The sequence below is a fragment of the Anas platyrhynchos genome, chromosome 2, assembly GCF_047663525.1.
Source record: "Anas platyrhynchos isolate ZD024472 breed Pekin duck chromosome 2, IASCAAS_PekinDuck_T2T, whole genome shotgun sequence".
NCBI classification, from domain to species: Eukaryota; Metazoa; Chordata; class Aves; order Anseriformes; family Anatidae; genus Anas; species Anas platyrhynchos.
In genome coordinates, this window is record NC_092588.1 from 34,146,440 (window position 1) to 34,170,869 (window position 24,430).

Here is a 24,430-nt window from a genome sequence, read left to right on the forward strand (position 1 = left end):
CAACTTACAGTAATAGAACTAATTATCAGGGTTTGATGTCCTTATTCACACATCTTCACTAGTTTGTCTAGTAAGCTATTTGTATGAGAAGACATACTAAATTATTTGTAATTTAGATATAGTTTTACTGCTTTGCAGTTTTAGGTCCTATAGCATCCAGTCTAGGAAGCATACGTGCTGAAAGCCTGACATGTGTTTGTAGTTATATTTTGGAATTTATTCTAAAAAGTAGCAAAACTTTGATAGACTATTCAGTTGCGTATTTTTGTCTTGCAGGAATATCCCTCTTATCCCAGTTTTGGCCAGGGTCAATATGCACAGTATTATAATAGCTCACCGTATCCCTCGCATTACATGACAAACAGCAACACCAGCCCGACAACACCCTCCACAAATGCAACATACCAGCTACAAGAACCACCATCTGGCATCACCAGTCAAGCGGTTACAGATCCTGCAGCAGGTAATTACACGGATTTTATGGTCCCTATGAGGCACATTTTTGTAAGTTGAAAGGGGGTTGAATTGGATTTTTTTTTTCTGTATAGTCGTAGTCGGCTTTTTTTTGTTGTTGTTGTTATTATTTCTTAATCCTCAGCCTGTGACACATCTTGCACAGATTCTAACAGAACACAGACTAAAGAGAAATGGGGATCAGTAAAAGTTTAAGGCTTTTACAAAACACAAGTTTTTATATCTATTTGTAAAATGTTTGTGTTAAAAAATTTCAGGATATAGGAAAGACTTTACACTAAACCAGAACCTGCTGCTTTTAAGCTCTGTATTCATTAAGATAAAATCCTTTGATTTTCCCAAAGACTGAAATTGAGAGGCCTTCAGACCACAGCCTGAGTGTCCACTTGAAAGGGAGCTTTTGTATTTTTCACTTTCAGAGGACATAATAATGCTTGTAATAGGTAGTTGAAATTGCACAAGTGTTTCCATTTTAAGTAAAGATTTTCAGTGGCTTGTCCCTTTTCCCAGTTGTTTTACCTTTCTTGACAGAATTTGGCAGTCCTTTACTGGTGGAGGCATTTTTCGAACATGTATGCCAAACTGCTCCAGCTGTTTTTGGAAATGAGGGGTGAAAAATACTTTTCCCATTATTTAAAAAAAAATAAAAATACATTTTTTAACAGTTCAAGCACGTCAGTAGTTAGTAGATGGCAGTAGTTTCAAATCTGTCACAGAGAAGGTCCAAGTTTGCAGATTTATTTCTCAGTAATGTGGTGTGTTTCTCAGCTGTGGAAAAGCACCTATGATTTGGCAATGCTACCAAGAGCTTTTATTTTAGAGGTTTTGTTGGGAATATTGTTTTCAGTTTTCTTGATCTACTTTATAAGACCAGTCTCGCATGTGCAATGTCAGCTTCAATATAATTTCCTTGTGCACTGTTGTTTTTCTGTATGGGTGTCTATGTGAAGAAAGGCAGTGTTATGCCTTTTCTCACATTTTCTGAAAATAATTAGGGAAGAAAATACAGTTGGGGCACACAAGATCCCACATGTGTGCATCAATGTATTTGAGAAGGGAATCTTTTTAAATATATGAAAGCATATTGGTGTCTGTAGCTTTCAAATATACAGATGTATAGTGGAATCTGCATAATGAATCTGGTGTTCACTTTGCTTTTAAGTATTTAGATTTGTTTTCTTGTGGTTTTATTTGTTGTTTTCTTTTTTTTTTTTCTTTTTAATTTGGAAGCAATACATTTTTCTTACCTTGAAAAATAAACACGATTAAGCTTTAGCTTTTATCAAGATACTTCTATTGAATCATTGCATTATCTGGGTTGGGGTTCTTGCAAGATCTTCAACTTTAAAAAACAAGCAAACAAACAAACAAAAAACTATCTGATATTTCCTAAAAACAGTATGTATGGAGAGAGGAGGTGTAAGCTCAAATTTAGTGGTTTAGTCAAAGTCTTTCTATTAGTTTTCTGTGCTCCATACTCCTAGACAGGATTTTTCTATCACTTTCCTTTTTGAAAGGCTTTCTTTTCTGCCTCAGATCTGCTACATTGCTTTTAAGGAGGTTTTGTCTAAAAATTTCGCAGATGATGGGCTTTACCACGGATGTATCAAGCTTACGCTTCCACGTGCATTCATGGGGTGTCCTGTCACTGCTCTGCTTAGACATAGCCATTGCTTAGTCATGTGCACATCTACTCTGATATTGCTGGGAATGCCTTCTCTTTCCTTTTATATTACTGATGCAATAATTCCCAAAACAAAGTTCCTTCAAATGGTTTGCAAGTAACAAGTCTTAAAGTAACTGATTTCTCCATTTGCCTTTATGTATTTTGCTGAGGCATTTAAGTTACTCAGGGGAGAGACATCAGCACCTCTAGAGAAATATTTAAAGATTTGTTTAACTATAATCTTCATCCAGAGGCACCAAAGTCTCTCCAATGGTATGAGAGCAGTTTAGGGAGGCTGACTACCAGTGCTGGTTTCCTATGTTAAAATTAGGTAGGATCATTTCACTGCCTCACAAACCCTGAACCCTGGTAGAAGCAGCGACCAGTCAGTGTATCTAGTGTTGTGTCTCACATCTTCCCTTGGATAATATTAATTTTTACTTTCTTCTTGCTTAGGCTTATCACACAGCCTCTGCTGAGCTCATACAGAGTATGTCTGGGATTTAAAGCGACGAAGTGAAAGTGAAGAGGGAACAGCATGGGAGAAGGGAATTCTGGTTGAGTGGCCCAAGTGAAAGGCATATTAGAGAGAAAAAAAAAATCACAGAACAAATGAGCAAACTAACCAAATTTAATATAAATAAATAAATGAAATGGGCAAATATATTACAATTAGTCAGTTTTCTGTAGAATATTTTACATCTGGTCAAGTTGGACTGCTGCATTTCTGCTGTGATTGGAGTGCCATATGTAAGGGATAGTAGGGAGCAGTGCAGAGCCATCACGTTAGGCTGCTATACCCTTTATTAGGATGGGCAGCAGCTGCTGAATTGCAGCTGTTCTTTGTGTATGTTGACAGCCCTAGACATCTTGTGTATTAAATATACATATATATGTAATCTGTACAGTTCTGAAATATGCCAGGACAAGCACAGAACAGCCTTCAGACTTCACAGAAGCAACAGAATCATTTGACAGACATAGGGGTTTCCCATGAATTTTTGCCAGTAAGTGAAACACAGTAGTTTGGTAACAAACAATGTGAAAAGAGAAATTATGAGCTCTAGACATTTTTAATAGAGTTTTGCAGACTCAGAAAGCACCGATATTTTGACTTAAAATGTATTTAATTCTTTGTTCAAATATAAAATAATCCTTTTATGGTTTTCCATAGTCCTTAGTTAAATATGCAGGTTTTTCTCATTCGATCCAGGACATCCAGGGATGCTTGCAAAAAAATAAGAGATTTGTCATGCTCGGTATTTCTTCTTTATCTTCCCTTTGTGGATCTGAAAAAATTCTTGTACGTCAGTCACTAAACCTCTTGATTACACAAAGGTTGATAGTTCCTGTCTCTGTAAATCATACATATAAATTAATGTTATTTTATTGGGAACCTGGGAAAGCTGTAATTTTGCTAGTGAAATAATCAGAAAATTGTTAAACAAAACAATAAAGCTTATTATGCTATTTAACATTTTTAATATATATTTCAGATTTCATTGGAAATTTTTTTTTTAATTCAAAAGTAAGAATCTTTAAAGGTTTGTGGCTTTTTTCACTTGTAAAATTCTAACTTTCACTTTACAGTAGAAAATGCTTTTCATCAGAGTAACAGTAGAATATTAAGTTCATTCAGGGGGGAGTTTTAAATCCCTATGTGAAGAAATTATCCCAGGTATGAACATCAAATTGCTGGTTTTTCATTTGAGCTCTAGTACATAAGAGAAGTAATAATAACTGAAATTATAAAAATAGTAAAAGTACAAGTGAGCAATAATTCACTATCCCTTCCAGTACTCAAATTCATTAAAGTAGGTTCAGAGCAAACAAAAGGAAGTATTTCTTTGTCCTGCATATAGGTAAGCTGTGCAGCTCCTTCCTGCAGGATATTATTGATGTGAAAATTTTATGCTGGCTCAAGCATTGTCAATCTTAGAAAAGCTCAAAGATTAGACACAGATACCAACTTTGTTTCAAGAGATTCTTGACAGAAAAAAACGCCTGGAGACAGTGGATGAGGGCATTTTTACATTTGTGTCTGGCCTTTTTACATTTTCTTAACTGGATTCTTGATATTGAAATTTATCCTGGACTAGTATGCATTTTGCACCAATCCATGATGCCTGACCCAATGTTTTCAAATTTGTTTCCTCTCAAAAGAGGAATGACCAAAGAGGAATGTGTATTTATAACAGTTAATGTCAAAATTGGCTACTTTTTCTAAAGCTTTAATAATTTTCTCTTGCAGTATTTCAACTCCATCACCATAGCTGGTAACAGAAATTTCTTGACTTGTGCAAATTTTGGTTTAGAAATGCAGACAACAAATCTGATTTTATCCTTTTGTTTCATAAGAAGCTGTATTTATGATTTATTACATAATATTTCTTATTTCTCACTAAGAGAGGGCTGCACTGTTCTTTATATCTGATCTCTCAGTTTTCTTGGTTTCTGCAATATCTGCAATGTCTGTTTACAATATTACTGGAAGGTGGAAGGTTTGGTTTGGTTTGGTTTGGTTTGGTTTGGTTTGGTTTTGGTGTGTGGTGGTGTTTTTTGTTGTTATTGGTTTTGGTTTTGGTTTTGGAGGTGAGGGGGAGGAGGGAGAGAGGGATCCAGATTATTCATGTACTTCGCAATGCAGATTGAAAACCCCACAATTTCTTTGCTAACCAAAAATTGTTCTTAGCCATGGGTCACGATTTTGCTCTTAAGGGCCAAACTTCTTTTTCCTTGAACTTTATATCCCAAAAGAATATAGCGTATATAGTATTGTGAAAGGGAAAGCTACCTTTACAGTTTCTCCTAAGTTTCATAACAATAAATTAAAGATAAGAAAATGGAACAGAGCAAAGATACTTTACAAGCAACTTTTCACTGCTATCTGTGCAGAAATATATAGTACTTATTCACCGTATATTACTGGTGTTCTATTTGCACTTTTTCATAAATAAAAGTAAAGAGTAAATCTGGAGTATATATTTATATAGGAAGGAAAATGAAACTTCTGTAAAAACTAAAATGAGATTGGATACAGTAATAAATAGTAAAGTACAACACTGGTTTTGCTTTTCTGATACTGGTTGTTCTGTTTTTTACATTGACAATTTATAACTTTTAACTCTTGCATTGCATTCAACAGTATATAACCTGACTAATCATCACAATATAAAAACTTAATGCACCTTTCAGTATATATTTCTAATAGATAAATAGGATTATTTTTTTTATTTGTTTTTAGGATTAAAAGTAATAATTATTTCAAATTATTTAAAACCACACATAATGACTAAGGAAGAAATTGAGAGAGGTACTACCTGCCCATTATAGGCATCTTTTCTTTCCTTCAGCACTGTAAATTGAAGAGAAAGCTCCAGACCACTGCAGCGGTTGTTAAGACAGTTGTTGTTGCACATAGTCATACATAATGTCTACTGCTATTTATACTAAATACTGTTATTATTATTTTTTTTAATTATTTTGAATAATTTTGAGGCTTTGTTATCCAAGCCTCAGAATAAATAGTCCTTTTTGCCTATAGGCCTAATAGCTTTTTTATCAACAGACTATTTAGGATTTCTGTCAAACTTATAATAGTATGCTAATAGTCTTCAACAGACAAACTAAATTCATTTTTCACATGGAGAAGATTTTGGCTTTTGGTCAAAACAGCATTAGAGATTCTTCCTGTAGTATCATTAGTAGGCATCATTGTATTTATTGCAATACTTTCTTAGTGCTTTTACTTACAACTAATGTAGTAGTCATATTTATATAGAAAGTAAAAATAAATAAAATAAAATAAAATAAAATAAAATAAAATAAAATAAAATAAAATAAAATAAAATAAAATAAAATAAAATAAAATAAATGCATTGTTCAGTTTTGGTTCGGTTTTATGTAAGAGCGTAAAGGAAGAACTTGATATAGTGCTTATGAAATCTTTTTTAGCTTTATACAAAAGTCAGAAAATCATAGCATGAGACTGACACTGAAACAATCTGTATCTTATATTTTTATTTTAGTATGCAGGAGTTGAAATAATGCTTGCCTGAGAATTTAAAATATTTATTCAAAATTAAATGTAAAATTTGAGGGAAATCTGGATGTAATATAAATGGAAAATATTTACATATACCTACTTGCAGAGACATTTGGCTATACTAACTATCCTAGACCCATCTTGTTTGTATAATTTACATTGTGACATGAGATAGGATTACTTTGATAATGGGGATTTACTCATTTTTGCATACTCTTGAAGTGTAGTAGGGAAAGTCTGATGAAATTTGCAATGCTTTTGTCAATAAATCTACCTACAGACTCAGCAGTGAGAAATACTTAAATAAGTACTTTAGAGTAACTTTGAGATTTCTGGGACAGATAGTTTTCCCCAGATTTGTCATTTGATATAATTCCTGTTTAGTGAAATCAATAGTAAGAAAATACAGCAATTACTTATGGGGAATTTCTGTAACAAATGAAAAGAAGCACAAAATAGTGTGTTGCAAATGTGACTCTGTGACTCTATAGTCTATTAATAAGTAATGGAAGTATTCTAATTTATGGGGTGATGGGAAATATTCTTGTGTGACGTAAAACCATCAAAATTGCATACAGTGCTGTGTGGCATGGAAGTATACGCTTGTGACACTGCATGTCAAGTCGCAATAATATGGTTCCTTGTGGCATAGTTGATTGTCTACTGTAGTATGATTCATGTATTTCAGGTAGAGCAGAATGAAAATATATTTTATTTTTCAGAGTTATGTGTTGTTTTTGTCTTGCTTGGGAAAGGAGATAGACACTTACAGAATCTGCCTTTATGACGTTAGTTGTTTACTTTTTGTTGTGTTTTGTTTGTTTATTTGGTTGTTTTTTACTGTATAGAGAAGTCAAGATTGAGTCTTTTACACTTGGTCAAAGTCAAAGTTTGGAGAGAGAATTCAGAGTGTGGGAAGCAGGAACAAGCTGTAACATGGGTACAGAAAGCCTGGAACAGAGTGCAGAGAGATCTAAAATTATATGTGTCAATTAATGGATGCAGAATAACTGTTGATACAACATTAAATAATGTTTTGAAGGTGTATGTAGCACACAGAATGTAGTCATTGAGACAGTTGGATCAACCATCCCCGTACCCTACCTTCCACAGTGGCTGTAAGCAGACAGCCTGAGAGCCATGAGGACAAAATTTGTATAGGTTTCATCCTGAGCACTTTTCTGGCTTCCAGATATTTTTCATCTCAGGGGATTTCCAAAGCTTCCATTATTTGTATGTTTAGGATATGACTACATTAGCATTTTAATTTGGAGCAGGAATTTTTCTGAAGAGAAGAGCTTTGGCTTAGCAGAGCAGGCCTGGCACTGCACCAGACAAAACTGACCTGAAAGGTGTCTTGCATCACTTAAATCCTCCAGCCCCTAACGAGGGTCCTCAGGGCACCGGGCTGGGACTAGCCTGGAATGATGTCCCAGAAACAGGCTGTGTGGCCTCAGGGTTGCTGTCACCACCCGTTTGGTCCCACAGACCCAGCTGCACTACCTGCTAATGCAGGCATGGCTGTAGCACCCCTCAATGTGTGTCTTCCAAGGATATCTCCAGGCTCCTCCTGAACCCTTGTAATCTTTTGGGAGCAAGCCATTTTCTGGGAAAAGGTGCCACAAATCTCCTAGCTGTGGTCTGAACTCCTCCTTCTTTTGTTTAATCTGATTTCTAAAAGCTCCCTTTGGTGACCTTGTACTCTGAATTTTGGGGCAGGCTGTGAAGAGCAGATCCTCTCCCACTCACAGTTCTGTAGGGCTCTGGGTTTTCTCCTGCACCTCCCTGTGTTTGTGGTGCCCAAGAACAGGATAAAATTAAATTAAGTGCTTTAAAAACATAGTAATTTCCCTTAGCTAATACTACAATATGTTACTATGTAGTCAGCTGAGGCTGAACAAATTAAATACTCATATCAGGGAATGTAGAATAGGCATAACAGTAATATGTACTGTGCCTATACAGTTTGATTTCAGCAAGGCTTTCACTGCCCTGACAACTAGACCTTTCCACTTAACAATCTTAAAAGCAAACTAGGATAAAGCAATCTAGCCAAAACTACAGCAGAATGATATAAAGCTGTTTAGGAAACCATGTCAAGAGAGAAGCCAGTAAGAGCTCGCTGTTAAAATAGAAGGATGGCTACAGCAGCATTCCTCAGTGTCTGTGTTGGGCCCAGTACCAGACCGCATTTTCATTAATCATTTAGATGACGGAACAGAATGTGTTTGCCCATTAAATATGTAGATGACACCATGCTGAGAGGGGCTGTGAGTTCTTTGGAGACAGGAGGAGAACTCAAAAAATGGAGATGTGATCTGAATAGGAGCAGGTGTGAGGTATACATTTAGGCAGGAATGATGAACTGCACAAATGTGGGATAGGGAATGTTGGCAGCTCCTTCCAGGCCCTACCTTTCCCCACAGACTGCTCTCAGTACTCCAAATACTAGTGGCACACCGAGTACCCTCAGCCGCTGTTGTTTTTCTTGCTCCAGAATTTGTCAGGGCTTGGGCTCATCAAGGCTCAGAGCTCAGCTGGATACTGAATTCTCTAATTGGCTTTCCTTATGAGGACCTGCAAGTGACCATTGGCCAGTGAGCTGGTAACCCAGCCGCACACACGGAGGCTGCACAGTCAAGCAGCCTTAATCCAAAGAATACTATGGTTTCCCTTTACATACATGGCGACTTTCTCACACACTATGTCACGTTTTCACCCATTGGTTACTGCCATCTGTCGCGCTGCTGTAGCAGAATGGTTGCAGTGGCTATCTCATAAGTAGGTGTATAAGTGGGTGATTATTAGCAGTGTTGTGTGTTCAGTTCATGTGTAGTATTTGGCCAAATCTTCAAGAAATAACCAGTTAAGTGTCACAGAAGTTGGTCTGGGGATGGTGAAATTAACATTTATTAAAAGTATCACAGGAAATGTAAACTGTCCCCTGTTAAGTGGAGTCCAGGAAAGGGTAGCCTGTGAGACACAGAAGCACAACTTTGCTCTACTTTTCTTTGGATTGCTGTGTCCACTCTGGAGAGATAATAGAGCAATAATTAGAGCCTAGAAAAGAGGAACATCAGGGAACAACAAAGGGGATATGGGAACAATGTTCAAATACACACAGATTCAATAAAGGAAAGAGTTTTTCTCTGTTTTCCCAGAGGTTCAATTGCTGTAAAGGAATGCTAAAGTTATATTATTTGTCATGGCATGGCTATCAAAACAGCAGAGCAGATTGCCTGGAGAGATCTGTAAGAACGAGAGAAGCACATCTCTGTTGGGAACAATGCAGGTACGATAGGTCCAAAAAAAGGTGGGCTACTGGTTGGTATCCTACCAACCTTAGGATACCCAGGTGGGGTTGGGAGCCTTTATGTCAGGTTAGGATCTGGCCCTTTCAGACAAATGCCTTGCATCTGTAAAGGGAACATGAAAATGAATCTTCACCCAAAATTGCAGCCAAGTGTTTGAAATCTTGAATGCAGTATACATACATGAATGTGTTTCTGTGAAAGTGGAAAGCTGTAAGGCTCCTATAGATAGACTACCTCCCCTGCACTCCCTGTGCTCTGCTCTGAACATTTTTTCACTAGTTTTTATTTGTCATGAAGTTTTGTTTATAATTTTTCCATGCTACCCATTCCTTTTTTTTTTTTATCTAATATTATTATCACTATCCCAAGTTTAATAATTTGAAATTTTTAGGCATATCATGTATGTGAGAAGAATTTAATAAACTGGGATCTAAAGTTACACTCCTAAAAATATTGTCAGAGGCCAAGAGCATCCCTAATTTTAATTAGTCAATAGGAAATGCAATTTCCCATTACATCTGAATTTTAGAGCACATATTTGAAGTATTACTGGGCAATATACCTGTTGAACAAATTCTGGTCTTTTTGTTTGTTTGTTTGTTTTTAAATTATCAAAAGCCTTAAGGAAAAAGAAAAGCAAAATAAAACAATGCAAAAAAAGCTTTGAAATAAGTTATAACCCAGAAAAATAATGTATAGCAGACAAAAAACTCGCTTAAGTTTAAAATGTTGGGAAATTTTCTTCTAGTTGAATTATTTTGATTTCTTATTCATGTCTTAGTACAGTAGACATAAAATTGAGAGCAATCAACACTCAATATATTAATCTAAATAATTTTGAAGTGTTCATTTTCATGGAAAAAAAATAATTATTGGAATGTACATGGTATTCTAAGATTCAGTTTCTGCTTTTAGTTATGTAGACAGCTGTGTCAACTTTTTTGTCATTAAGCACATACATAGAATCACTCTTCAGTACAGGTTGAGTGTCTTTTGAAGACTTTTACCTTGCATTGAATACTAAGTTGTTACTCAGCTTTGTTTAACATAGCCTGAGAGACTTAACTAAAAGTACAATACAAAATAGGTAATATATATGAATTTTAGTTAAGTGTAGTTTTGAAGGCTGAACATGAGAACTTTGAGACCTCTTCCCGTAATTGAGCACAAGCAAACATTATTATTTTGAGTAATTGTGAGTATGTGGTGTTACACAGATGTCCAGAGTCTCCTCCTTAATCTAACCTTTGACCTCAACAGGATGTTTTTTTAGGAAAAAGGATCACTTGTGTGAGAATTATACCTGTCTGTTCAAAGTAGAACGCCATGGCTTAGGTTGATTGAAAAGTAAATTAATATTAACAAACAAATATACACTTCTACTGAACTCTGAATAGTAGTTAATGCCGACTGAGAAATTAAAATTTTAAATACATCATATGTTGAAAATTCTAACTACCTTCACAGAAATATATTTTTATTTTCATTTTGAAAAAAAAAAAAAAAAAGCCATCAAAATAAAATAAAGTTTTTCTGAATTTAAGGATGCAAAACAAAGTCATGAAAAAGAGATTTTAAAATGTGTTGTTGCTTTTCTGAGAGGCATTATATGAGAAAGGAAGGATAATTTATGTTGTCTGATTTCTTAATGTTCAAGCACTTCACTGTTTCTGACTCTGTGGATGTTAAGAATAGCAAAACATCTTACAATTGGCATGTTTTCAGGAAAATATTTTTCTTCTAACATAAGTAAATCATTGTTATTTTCTTACCTGTTAAATGACAGTAAACATTTTCTGAAGCATGGTAATTAGTGTACAATAAGGTTCTTGAATATACTCATTGAAAAAGTACAGTATTGATAAGCCTTTGAAGACTACTTTAAATTTTATCTCCATGGTTTAGGCATGTTTTCATTGAACATGCCCTAAGAAAATAATAAAATTGCATGCTATATTTAGAAATAATTCTATTCATAAGATTCAAATATAGTCATCTAAAGCTAAAGTGACAAGCAATTTAAAATATTTTTAAACATTTACATTTCACTTTTTAAATGTTAATTCTTTTAGACGTGCACTTTTTTTTTTCCTACCAGTCATCATGATGATCATCTTAAAGCATTTTTGAAAACTTAGAATTGAATTAATATGAAGCTATATGATATATATATATAATATGAAGCCTTAAAATTATTATTATTTTAGAGCATGATCTTCTCTAGAGAATGGTCTTCTTTTATGATTTGAAGGAATGAAAATTTTTTGGACTTGCTCATTTTTTATTTGTTTACTGAAATAAATTATTCTCTCTTTATTCTTATATATAACCTGTACTTGATCAAATTAATTTATGTAGTACTGCCATTTGCAGTTGTAATCATTTTAATGAGTCCTAACTAAAATGATTACAACTGCAAATGGCAGTACTACATGAATTAGTTAGAACTCTTGTGAACATCTTGGTTTTAGTGTCACATCTACAAAGCAAGTTGAACATTTTGAAGTTTAAACTAAAAGGTAAAAATTTTGTTTCTTTAATACAGCAGAATACAGTACAATCCATAGTCCATCAACACCTATTAAAGATTCGGATTCAGATAGATTGCGTCGTAGTTCAGATGGAAAATCACGTGGACGTGGCAGAAGAAACAATAATCCTTCACCACCACCAGATTCTGACCTAGAGGTATATTTTATTATATATTTTTGATGTTATATCTTTTTTATCATTATTTTGCAGAGAGAAATACCATTTACAAATGAAAAATAAAGTGGCATAGGAGCCCTTATTTTCTTTCCTTTTTTTTTTTTTTTCCAATACTTTTGTAGTTTTTATTCTAAATAAATTTCTTCATGAAGAGCATCTACTTTCTCTGAAAAATATTGGGCTTTTATTTTTCCTTTTGATTAAATAATAATAATAATAAGAAGAAGAAGAAATAATAATAAGAAAGCTTCTTCCATGTCAATGCTTCTTTTTGGGCAGGAGACACTGTTAGCACAATAGCGGTTTTTATTCTTTCATGCTATGTTCACATTCCCTTCAGTGGCCATACTTTATGTTGAGAACACATCTCCAATGACACACCACAGCTATGAGTGTCCACACTGCATTACTTATCCTTTCCAAAAGCTTAACCCATTTGTCATCATGGGAAATACAATCTCACCAAGGCTTTAAATATTTGTATTTGAACACTTTATTTTTCATTAAAACATCATTATGTGTGTGGTCAGAGGACAGATTTAAAGCACATATTTTCCACTGGCTGTAAGCAAAATAATTATTTACTGATGCTTCAAATTCTTACACATGCAACATCTGAATTCACAATTTTTATTCTTCAGGTGCATAAATTCCATTAAAAATGAAAGTAGATTAAGGGGATGTAACTGCTTAGCAACAATTTACTAGTTTACTTTCATGTTAGACAACATTTTCAAGAGTAGTTATATGAACTTTGCTTTGTAAGACTTACAGAAATACAGAATTCAAATGCAAAAGATTTAATTTTCAGAGGCTTCTCTTCACTTATTTCAGTTTCTATCTCACATCTGGCTTTAAAACAATATATTGTACAATCTCATTTTCTGTGTGTATTTGACAATGACTATAATTTTATTCTAATGGAATAATTTGATATAATAGCAATTGTAGTAAAAAGCTAACAGATTGTATTACCCTCCTCTGGAAAAAAGATGCTAGCTCTGAAAATAAATGGCAAGGAAACCATGGTTTTAATATATAACCATTTCAATACAATTTTCTCATTTGTGCGCTTACTGATTCAAATTTTAACTTTCCATTTCAAGTATCAGCTTCACAGAGGAACACATTGATTTGATTCTCTTTTTACAGAGAGTATTCATTTGGGATTTGGATGAGACAATCATCATTTTCCATTCCTTGCTTACAGGGTCCTATGCTAACAGATATGGAAGGGTAAGTGTCAAGAAACTAATGGAAATTTTCAGTAATATTTACTGTTATGGTTGGTACGCAGAAAGCACAAGAACATTAGTTTACCTTTCAGGGACAAACCACTACTGGTGTTTAAAGATGTAAAAATTCAAAGAGTAAATTTATTTCAAGGAGTAATTTTTCTTTCATTCTTTGCATTTACTCAGGTTTTATCTTCATCAAAAAAAATTAAACAGCATTGTTTAATTTGTACTTTAATTGTACTTTGACCACTTTAGGTTTTGTTTGTAGGTATGGAGTTTGAGAAACCTGTCGATATCTTCCAAATCTGCAGAGTTAATTCCTCTGAGGTAGTGAAGAACTTCCACAAGTGAGCTCTAAAATAACATTTTAACCAGAGGAAGAATACTTCTGGATACAGATGGATTAGTCTAAAATATTTTAACTCAGCTTTTTTTTTTTTTTTTAATTTTAATCTATGTATTGACTGATGTTTTTGAAAGTCTGCTTATGAGTCAAATCTTTCTATTATACACAGTCTATAAATCATACCTGAACTTATGAATATGCCTGCAGACTGTGGGTTTCCTAGGTAATTCTCAGAAGAGAAACATGGTCTTAGGTGAATAAGAACAATTTATGACAGAATGCCCTAGTGAGATCAGACTTCGTTTTTCCAGGATTGTATTGAAAGCTAATGTCTCAGCTGGTGCTAAAATCTGTTTTATGCCCTTTCATGCTCACCTCAAGTGAGGTATAACAAGAATGTGGTTTTTTCTTTTTCTTTCTTTTTTTTTTTTTTTTGGTTCTTTTTTTTGTTAATCTTCAAAAATTATCATATGAAGAATAACTGGTCTGGCTTTGTGTAATCACATTGTCTTCTTGTAAAACTTGTATTTGTCATTAAAAGGTTTTATTCTATAGATACCTGAGTGAAAGACAAAGCTACTTCTGATTCAGTCCAGTCTCTGGTTTGGGTTCTTAATTCCTTCTAATAGCTTTTTGCATTATGAAAATCTAAAGCAGTATTTCTTTGTAAGCCTTCTTGCTTGTTCAGGTGGTGTGGTATATTTTCAGAAGTGTTTTCTGTAATAGCAGCCTGCCTGCTTGAGGAAAATAATTATTTTTTTTTTCATTATGTACATTAAAAGCACTCTTGGTTTCTTAGGTTAGTTAAAAAGACACTAGAACTTTAGATCTTTTGAAAATTATTCTATCAATACATATAAACAGAAGTATTATAGACTATTAAAAATTTACAAAAAGTTGTTTTCCATTCCTCAGCCTTTCTACGAGTATATGTCAAACTCCTAAAACCAGCTTTTGTATGGCACTGCAAAATCACCAAATCTGTGACAGTTCAAAAAGAGGAGAACAAATCCCAGTGTTCTCAAAATAAATAAATAAATGCATACATGCTGGAAAAGGCTAAATACTCCTTGCTGAGAAGTACTTGTGTGAGCATATTTTTCCTATTTATTTCATAAATTGGATCATGAACATAAACACCTTTTTTGCTGGATACTTGAGGCTGAGGAAAGCTTTTGGTATTTAGCTGTAAGGACACAAAGAGAGGGGTGCCTTCTGATGGCAGTTCTGTCACTGTTGACACTGTTTTCTTGAGATGTAGCCATTATGTGGCCACCTCTCACTACATGGTGTATGGCAGAATAGTAGTTACACATCTCTAAAAGACAGCTGTCTTTTTGCTGTACTTCTTGCTGTACTACAGCACATATATACACATAACAAGGAACTACAGGATATCATCTCTGCTAAAAACAGAAACAAAGTTTGATGTTTAGAAGGTTTATGGCATTAGTGTTTATGCTAAGAATTAATGCATTATGCACTGTGGATAAATATTATAACTTTTTGCTGAAGGGCAGCCATGTGCATGTCCTTGACTTCTAGAGATAGGTATGCAAGCTTTATTTTTACATTGCTTTATTTTCTTAAAGTTTCATTCATATCATGGCTTCTCTTGGCTTACTGACTGTCATATAAGAGTTAAAGTTAATTTGCAGCAGTGTGAGGTGCACATTTTTAGAGAGTTTCCTACTGATTTCTGGCCCTTAAAATCAAAACTCCAGGGAAAAAATTTAATGTTTTCACCTGCTTTTTGAGCAATTTAGCCTCACCCCTTGAATGTTTCTGCACTGTGGTGAGGGCTAGAAATGTTCTTTTAAAAATTAAATCTAAGCTTCTCACATAATTATTAAAATACAAAAGCTGGAACTTCAAACAAACAAAAATATCCTAATTAAATAGGGGATTTGGCAGCTTGGCACTCAGCTCTTCTCATAATGCCTGAGTGAGTTTCATGGTGAATGACTATGAATGATGAGCAGCCCAGTTGCTGAAGGGATAGGTTTTCTTTTCCTTATTCTTTTCCTCATTCCTCATAACATCTTGGTTATGCCACCCTTTTCTCTATATAACCTTTTTCATCTCTATTTATCACCTGCTCTCCTTCTGCTGCTATTGTGCTCTGATTTCTCCCTGCCTTTGTCCTTCAGCATTGGAACAAAATAATACATTTCTTTTTTGGTGCTGTGCAGCAGTATAAACTGCTACGTTTTTATATAAAGTTGTTCAGAATTTTTTGGATTTCACAGATATGTATAAAACTAGCAGAGGAAAATGAAGTCCAGAAGAGAAGAAAAAAAAATCAGTTTGCTTTTGGATATTTCTTTATGTATAGACATATATGCATATATCTGCATACATATATATATATATATCTGTATACATATATATGTATGTATATTAGATCTGTTGATCGAATGTCATGTTATCAGTTACTTTACTTGACCTTAGGGCTTTCAACACCTACAAACTTAGTTTTGAGCTAGATGTCAACTGATGAAATTTTGGAATTTGGGAAAAAGTTGGAACCATTCTTTAGCATCTTGAAGCAGGTGGAAATTCTGCTATGCATTGGCACTAGAATGTTGTGGTCTTTACATTTCCATTTTCTGTGAAAGCATATATATATTCAGATGCTTTAAAGGAATTCTCCTTTAATTTTTAAGCTATTTTAATGTGGTTTATTATATTTTAAAGATTGAGAAAAACAAAGCCTGGTTTCACTTAACCCTTCATTTGTGACCTGTAGGCTTAAGTGGAAAATAAGCCTTGTACCCAAAGTGAACTTTCCTGTTTTTCAGCTTCTTGTTTCTCCGCAAAACAAAGAAATCAAGTGGGTAGAATTTAGAAATGACATACAGACAATGTTTTGGCTCCAATACCAGTATTCAAAACAAGAGGCCTGCTTAAGCAGTTTGACATTGGTATTTCTTTTCTTTAGCTAAACAGTACCTCCCCCAGAGATTTGTACCTGATTTTGACCATACCTGAAAAGACACTCAGATTGAACCTGCAAATCCCGATAAACAAGAACAGATTGATGGCTTTCCTCCTCATTGTGTGACACCTCACAATAATTAGTTAGCAATTAGTGGCTTAAAACTGCAAAAGAAGGCTTGGTATGGGATTTATTTTATTTTTTTTTTAATCTTATTCTAGCCTTGTCTTCTTTAGTTTTCAGCCTTCACTGTAATGACTGGCAGCAGAGTATAATCTACTGCAGTGCCTTAAACCAAGGCTCTTGTGCTTTTTACAAGAGCAGTTGCAAGATTGTAACTACACAGATAATTAAAACACAGATAAAGCTTTTGCATCTGTTAAATATGTGGTATCCAGAGCTGCAGCTTAACTAATTTTTTTATGCTAGTTGGAACTTTCTATAGAACAAGATTGAGTTTAACTAAGGAATTAGTACTTCTTTGAAAAGAAACCTGCTTTGTTTCTTCTCTTCATTTTTATGGTATTTAATCTGACATTTTCAGTAGGTGCCAATGATTTTCTTATTTGTTTTTCTTCTAATTAAATTAGCCTAGTAAATGACATTGTTTTAATATTACTTTAGAGAAATCCACATTCTTTTTTGTCAACCATTTAAAAATACCTTTAAGTGACACAGTCTACAAATTTAAAAAAAAAAAAAAAAAAAAAAAACACTTTTTCAGACTCAAATATGTCATAAAAAAATTAACAGAAAATTTTACTGTAAGTAAGGCACAAGTCAAAATTAGCATATATATTCACAGCTACTCATTTAAAATTAATTCTATGGGTTCATAGCCAATGTTCTGCTGTGTCTGCTGATTTATCCTACTTTTCAAAATGATGTTCCTATTTACAAATGTAAACCAAAAATGGGTGTCATTGTACAATGATGTGTTATCACTTGACGATCAAGATGTAGATCAAGATTGTCATTTGCATGTTAGACACTTAGTCCTGGATCTAACTCCTGTTAACTAGAACAGAGCATTCTGCGGTGTGAATTCCATTAGTGCTTAGGGAAAATAGAAATCCTTGTTTGGTTTAATAAAAATGGTTAAGGAGCTATGAAGAATGGCAGGGTTATAGCCAGGCTCAAAGATAGGTAGGAATGTGACAGGGAAGCAACCTCAGGCCTATACAGGGAGAAAACATCACCTGCTTTCCACCTCACATGCGTACAAAAGTAACATGAAGGAAGACAAATAGGGGGATATGAAAATAGAGGGGCAGAATAATTTTTCTCATATTTTAAAGTATTTCCATTTGAATTAGGAAGCCAATTTTTTTTTTTTTTGAGGGGGGGGTGGAAGGGGGAGACTTAAATAGAAGGCTTATTTTTAAGAACTGTGTCGTTATAGTGGCATTACGGATTTTTTCTGTCCCGTTTATGAGGGTTATTTTTTGATAATAGAAAACTTACTTACTCTTAGTGTGTGTGAGTTCAAAAATAGTTGTTTTGTCTGTTCCATATAGCTTTGTTGCTAAATGCTTCTTTCCAAAATTCTTTTCTCTGGTTAATTTTACTTGGGTTTTGGCATTTCTAGAAGGTAAACAGGATGCCAGATTGCCATTCTTTTCCAGCTACTTGCTACTGACATATCTTACCTTTTGACCAGCAGTTATAGAAAAATGTTTGAAAGTTCAGAGATCATGTTGAAACACCTATTAATTTGATTGAGAGGTGGAAAAGGAAAGTACGGACCGTGTCTTTTGGTTTTAAATCTAAGTTGTCATCAGTTTTAGAATATTAACTTATTTTAAGTAAAGTATGGGTTGTCACTTCTGCAGTTGTATTTAAAATATAACTCCTAACAAACTAATATTGGTAATAGAGGGTGTCATGAGATAATACAGCATGTTCTTTCAAACTCATGCTTCTGTGTGGTTGGATATACTTGGTATTATAAATGAGAAATTGTATATCAAATGTATATATTAGGTTTTCTTTTCAATTTTTTCAGATTGAAAATACATAAAACACATACAAAAAATATCAAAACAAGACAAACATCTGCAATGCATTTGGTAACCACAATGCTGAACATGCTTTTTGAGTTTATTAGCTCAGTAAGGAATAAGTTGTTATGGTAATTTTTGTAGAGAAGTTAAAGTGTGTTATATATTAATAACAAACAATAGATTTGTTCACTCTGCATGGGTGGGCCCAACTGAAAGCATAATTAAAATATGGTTTTGTGTAGAATCAAGGAGTGGTTTTAAATATAATTGCTATTTGCAAACGAAATATTAATGGTGATTTTCTTTAAAGTCCCTAGGTATTCACAGGGCCAAATCACTTGTGGCCAGTGAGAGTTTATTTTCAGTACTGATAGTATTGTCATGCCCCCAGTTACCATAAAACTTGTAAACAGTTGTAAAATCTGGCTAAGTTTTGGGTGAAATGAATTTGCTGCTGGTAGAATCCTTCCCTTTCTCATTCTGCCCTTTTTCAGAGGGCAATAATTCTGTACATGGACTCACAAGTGTGACCACACAAGGTTGTGTCAACACAAGTGTGACCACAGAGGTCCCCTCTGTAGAATCATGGTAGTAGTTGGGCTGGTCATATTTTTTAGGTTTATTTTAACATGATTAGAAGACTAAAGAGTAGCTGAAATGGTAACGAACATGTGGATGTTACTTTTCATATATCTGGTAATTTCTCTTGAAAAACAGTTCCTGTCCTTTGTATTCTAGTATGTACATGTATGTTTACATACAGTATTGATGGTATACTCTCTTAATTTCTTAAGGATCCACCGACCTCAGTGTCTCTTGGACTCCGAATGGAAGAGATGATTTTCAATTTGGCAGACACTCATCTATTCTTTAATGATTTAGAAGTAAGTGTTTGTTATTTCAAAATAGAGTTTAATTAACATTTGTTTCTTTTTATGTATTATTAGAAGGTTTGACAATTATTTTTGGTTTCACAGTTTTAATACGAAAATGTTTAGAAAATATCTGTATAATATTGTCATTTAAATATACAATAACATCTACACTAAATGTGTTGGCATTCAAAGGTTACAATAGTTGAAATGGTAGTGTTTTTTTTTTCTCACGGGTCTTTGTGTTTATGACCACAGTAGACAAGTTTTAGAAGTGGATACACCAAAAGCTATAAAATTTCTATAAAATTTCTATTTTATAGAAATAAATACTAGAATGCAACAGTCTGCACAGACCATTAAATATTAAACTTTGGCTTCTATAAACAGTTAATGTCTGGGTACAGATTTCTCACATCCCACTGTGGGGAAGTATTACCTTAAACCCAAGGGAAATCATTAACGTCGTATATACTGTCCTTCTCCATGGCCTTCTGGGTCTCTGCCTTCCCCAGTGGCAGGTACAATTTGTTATGTAGTAGGGTTTCTCTGCCACTCATGCCTCTCGCTTGTGGCATGCTGTGAGGAGTCGGTGTCGGCATGCCAAAGGCTTTTTCAGCCTATGTAGACTATGGTTTGGCGGTTCTTGCAAGATTGTTCTAAAACTATCCGAACTGCTGAAAGAGACTGTCACCATAATGCCTGGGTGTTTCATCTGAAAAGGGAAAAAGCAATTTCTGATCATATTTTAATAACAAGAAAACATGAAAACAGTCAGTTTTCTTTCCCATCATAATGAAGACAGCTGTTTATTTAAAATCCAGCTGTTAAGCAAGCTTGTGGTGGTGCTGCCAACACACATTAATCATCAAGTTGTTGTTTTGCTAGATTTTAGAATAGTGTGTTATTCCAGACAGGCAAAAGAATCTAAAAGATTCAAATGCAACTTTTGCTGATCAAAGTTAATTGGCAGCAATTGGCCTTTAAATATTTCCTGATGTTTCCCTTTTCAAAATCAAGCAAAATACACCTTATTTAATAGATGAGCCAAAATCATTTGAAAAATGCCAGTGTGTGATAGACCTCAAATGTGGTTTGTCCAACATCTGTCCCATATTTTGATTTCTTTTCATCTAAAAAGAAACCACTCACAGATGATTTGGCATCTTTCAATGTAATGAAATTATTTAAATGTGCTTTATTTTTTATTCCATTCCATAGAGGAGTATTATATATATATATATATATGCTTTCAGTAAAATAGATGATTTCTTTAAATTTTATAGTAATATTTTCTTTATTTTTCATCAAGGTAGCTATATTTAACAATGATACTTTTTGTATATAAGAAATGCCATTAGTGAGTTACATGTATAGGACTGATTTTTCAGATCTGTTGAAGAATATAATAATGCTAGTTATTTTCCAAATCTGTTTCTGATTCCTGGTTATATTTCATTTTATCCAGCACAGAAAGAGAAAGTGCTAATATACCTTACCAGCATATTTAATAAATTTCAATGTATTTTCATTTGATGTGCATGACCAAATGCATAGTACACTGATAGCTACTTCTTGACACGTGAATGTTAATGTCAGTGACTGTAATGGAAGTTAATCAACCACAGCTTGGGGATAGTAGATTATTGATATGTTACGGTCTTAACAGTAAGTAAGTAAGTTATCTTAGCAGGTTATTCACTGTAGAACTTTGAAGTATGGAAAAAACTACTGATCCAAGTTGTTCATAGAAGCAAGAAGCTCAGAGGATAAACTTGGTTCTTTGCATTTGCCCCATAGCAAGCCACTTTATCTCATGTCTCCCAACACAATTGTAACTGTCCATACGGTAGTCTGTCTTCATACATGAGAGAGCAGTTGTGCTTATAATGTGCTGGAGCCTGCCCTGGGTGTGCTGCAGAGAGGCCCCAGAAAAGGATCCTTCCTGTGCTGGTCTGCAGCGCATTGTAGCAAAAAGCTTCCCCTGCTCCTCCTACTCTTAGAACCTTTACCACAGGAGTGTTCAGATCTGAACTGGGATCTCCACACAACTAGACAACAGATCATGAGCACTGAGTAGGGGAAAGCTGGTGTTTCTTCCTGGTTTGCCACACAATTCCAGCAACGTTTCAGTGCTCCTAAGACACAGAGAACATAGTTCCTGTCCTTATTTCTAAGGAACTTGAGCTCTAAACTGAAAGATTGCGTCATGTCCAAGGGAGGGGAGGGCATGTCAGAGCAGAGTGGCTCTGTGCTTGTGGATCACTATAGCTCTTCAGAGAAGTATGTAGGGAGGGGAAAGAAGAGAGCCTGAATTTCATGTAAGGACGAGACCTGGCCAAAAATTGAGACTTTCAGTTCAGTGGAATTTTTTTTTTTTTTTTTCAAGTATGCCACGGACACATTGTTTTTGAAAGAACATGGCCTCCTAGACCTGCAGTTTGTCATTCTTTTGGGCATCACGATTATTAGCAGGGCCTGCCTGGCTCCCAAGGTCTGTGGCTTCAGAGCAGGTTCCGCCCATCCATCCCAGAAACTCAAAGTTCTGGTTTGGTGGTTTGGAAGTTTAGGCTGCCCAGCATCTTGACAAGCTTCCACCAAAACTGTGGGCAATTTGGCTTGGCTATGCCTCAGGCTCAAAACATCTGCTCTTGCTGACGAAGGACTGAGTCTGGAAGATCTCCTGGTGACCCTGGTCAGGCCTAAGGATTGACATGTACATGACAGTCTGGATCAGGCAATTATGGATCAAGAGGTTAGTAGGCAATTGCTCCAGTGAGCTGCAGAGCTTGGACATTCTTGCCCAGAAATAGTATGAAGACAGGCAAATATGAATCTGGAACATCTGACCTGCGTGTAGAAACACGTCTTTGGGTTTAGGCATAATCCAAAGCGGGAACCTGAAAACTGATGCTCTCCTTACCCAGGCTCAGAGGGAACCCTTCCTGACATATAGAGAGACTGGGTTTACAGGCAGGCAATCATCTATCATAACTTTGGCCTATGATGCACATTTTTCCAGATACCACAAGTTAATGTTTTTTAATCTTCTTTTTATCCAATGCTTTCCAGAAAGCTCTAATCAGAACAGTTCTCTTGTCATCCAAGCATCCAAGTTAGAGGGAAAGTATTTTGTCTTCCTATAAACTGCTGAAGGCTTGATTTACATTTTGAATACAAAAGGCACAGTTACAGTTGTGATCTCCAAAAGATCACTTGATTTGTGTATTACCTAATTGGGTTTTCAAATCTCAACCTAGAGACATACTTATTTTTTTTAGGTTAAACTCTAAACTTAAGCAGTCATACTTTTAGTTTGTATAAAGTGAACAAATACAAACGCATACCAGTAGCTCTTAGAACTTCATTTTACCCATCCTAACTTAATACAGGACACAGACAGGTAAATGAATCAGCTAATTTCCTATATGTTTTTCTTTATGTAATAATAGCAATAATAATGATGATGTTACTGGTATTTTTAAAACTCATTGAATTTTAATATTTTTAAAACTCATTGAAAAAGTTCAGTCTGATTTCACTGTCTAGCTCTGAAGTCAGTATTCTGCTTATGAATGGGTGAGTTGCACTTAGATTTACAATCAGTTATTGAACCCTGATTTTGTAGTTGTCCATAGACTAAAGAAAAAAAAAAAAAAGTTAGAGATGATCTGTTTGCTTCACTTTGCACAAGTTTATTTGTAGTAATTGATTCCAAATTGATATAATATCAGACAATTTGAAATCTTGAAGGAGCAATTATAAATTCTTACATAGATTGTTAAAGATATATGACAAGTATTTTAACACACTGAAAAGAAAATATTGTTTACTAGTGTACAATATGATTTAAGTGCCATCATAATCAATGATTTATTGAGTTAATAGTAATATCAAAATGGAATTATAGCACTACACTAGGGCAAGCATTAGAAAATAAGTGCAGTATTTCCAAAAATTAGATTCTGAAGTGTGCTTTTGGCTGCAAGATAAGAAGTTTAGGTTTTCTGTATCGAAAATCATTATTTAAATGTCATACTCTGTTCTGTAGTAGAATTTTAATTGTGCACAGGAGGGAATAAATACATGTACATTGATGTAGAGTCCTTGAGAGAACCAGAATTATCTCATCAGGGAAGAATGTCTGAGTTTTACATGCTGATTATGTTGTGATAGGGATAATAAGGTATAATATTTTAATGGCATGTATGGAGCAATTACACATATTAGGTATTTTAGAATGTATGCTCAAGTGTTTTAGGGAAATTAGCAAGCCAATGATAGGACTTAAATGTGACATCTACCTATTGCATCTATAAAGATTGTATATATTTATGTATGTATACTGATCCTCTTAAAAGATTAGCTTTTTCATTTCCTTGGCATACCAGGTGCCCATTATAACTAGGTATGCTGAAGGAAGAATTGCTGTTGTGACTGTTTATGAACACCTTTTTTTAAAAAGTGAGTTCAGTGCTTTGTAAATTTCGTTCCAAGATGATACCGTCTTGCTAGACCTGTACCTTTAGAGACTTATAATTTTACTTACTGCAGCTGGAAATGCCAATTTATTCATTTTCCAGGCACACGAAGCCTTTATTTTTTAACCTTACCTAACACTTCTTATGACTGAGATATATTTTTTAAGTGTTTACTTTTATTAAAGTAATTAAATTCCAATTAGTCTGTAGGTTTTTGTCCAGTTTATTTGTTTTTTTCTTTTAGGATTTTTATTTCTGTGTGTTTTTTGTTGTTGTTGTTTTTGTTTTTTTCATTTCAGGTTTTGTGGAAGGGCTCAAAGTAAGATTTTATGTATTACAAAACT

At 34.4% G+C, this 24,430-nt stretch overlaps 1 protein-coding gene across 17 annotated transcripts in view; it reads left to right on the top strand.

The window, feature by feature from the left end:
* EYA1 (EYA transcriptional coactivator and phosphatase 1) overlaps window positions 1-24,430 on the top strand; it is a 163,118-nt gene that overhangs the window by 106,367 nt on the left and 32,321 nt on the right. For all 17 annotated transcript variants that reach the window (XM_038174190.2, XM_021273521.4, XM_021273520.4 and 14 more), the window contains 4 exons: window positions 277-463; window positions 12,045-12,187; window positions 13,361-13,444; window positions 19,528-19,617. In XM_038174190.2, the coding sequence (XP_038030118.1) occupies window positions 277-463; window positions 12,045-12,187; window positions 13,361-13,444; window positions 19,528-19,617 (504 nt within the window). The remainder of the gene's footprint in view (window positions 1-276; window positions 464-12,044; window positions 12,188-13,360; window positions 13,445-19,527; window positions 19,618-24,430) is intronic.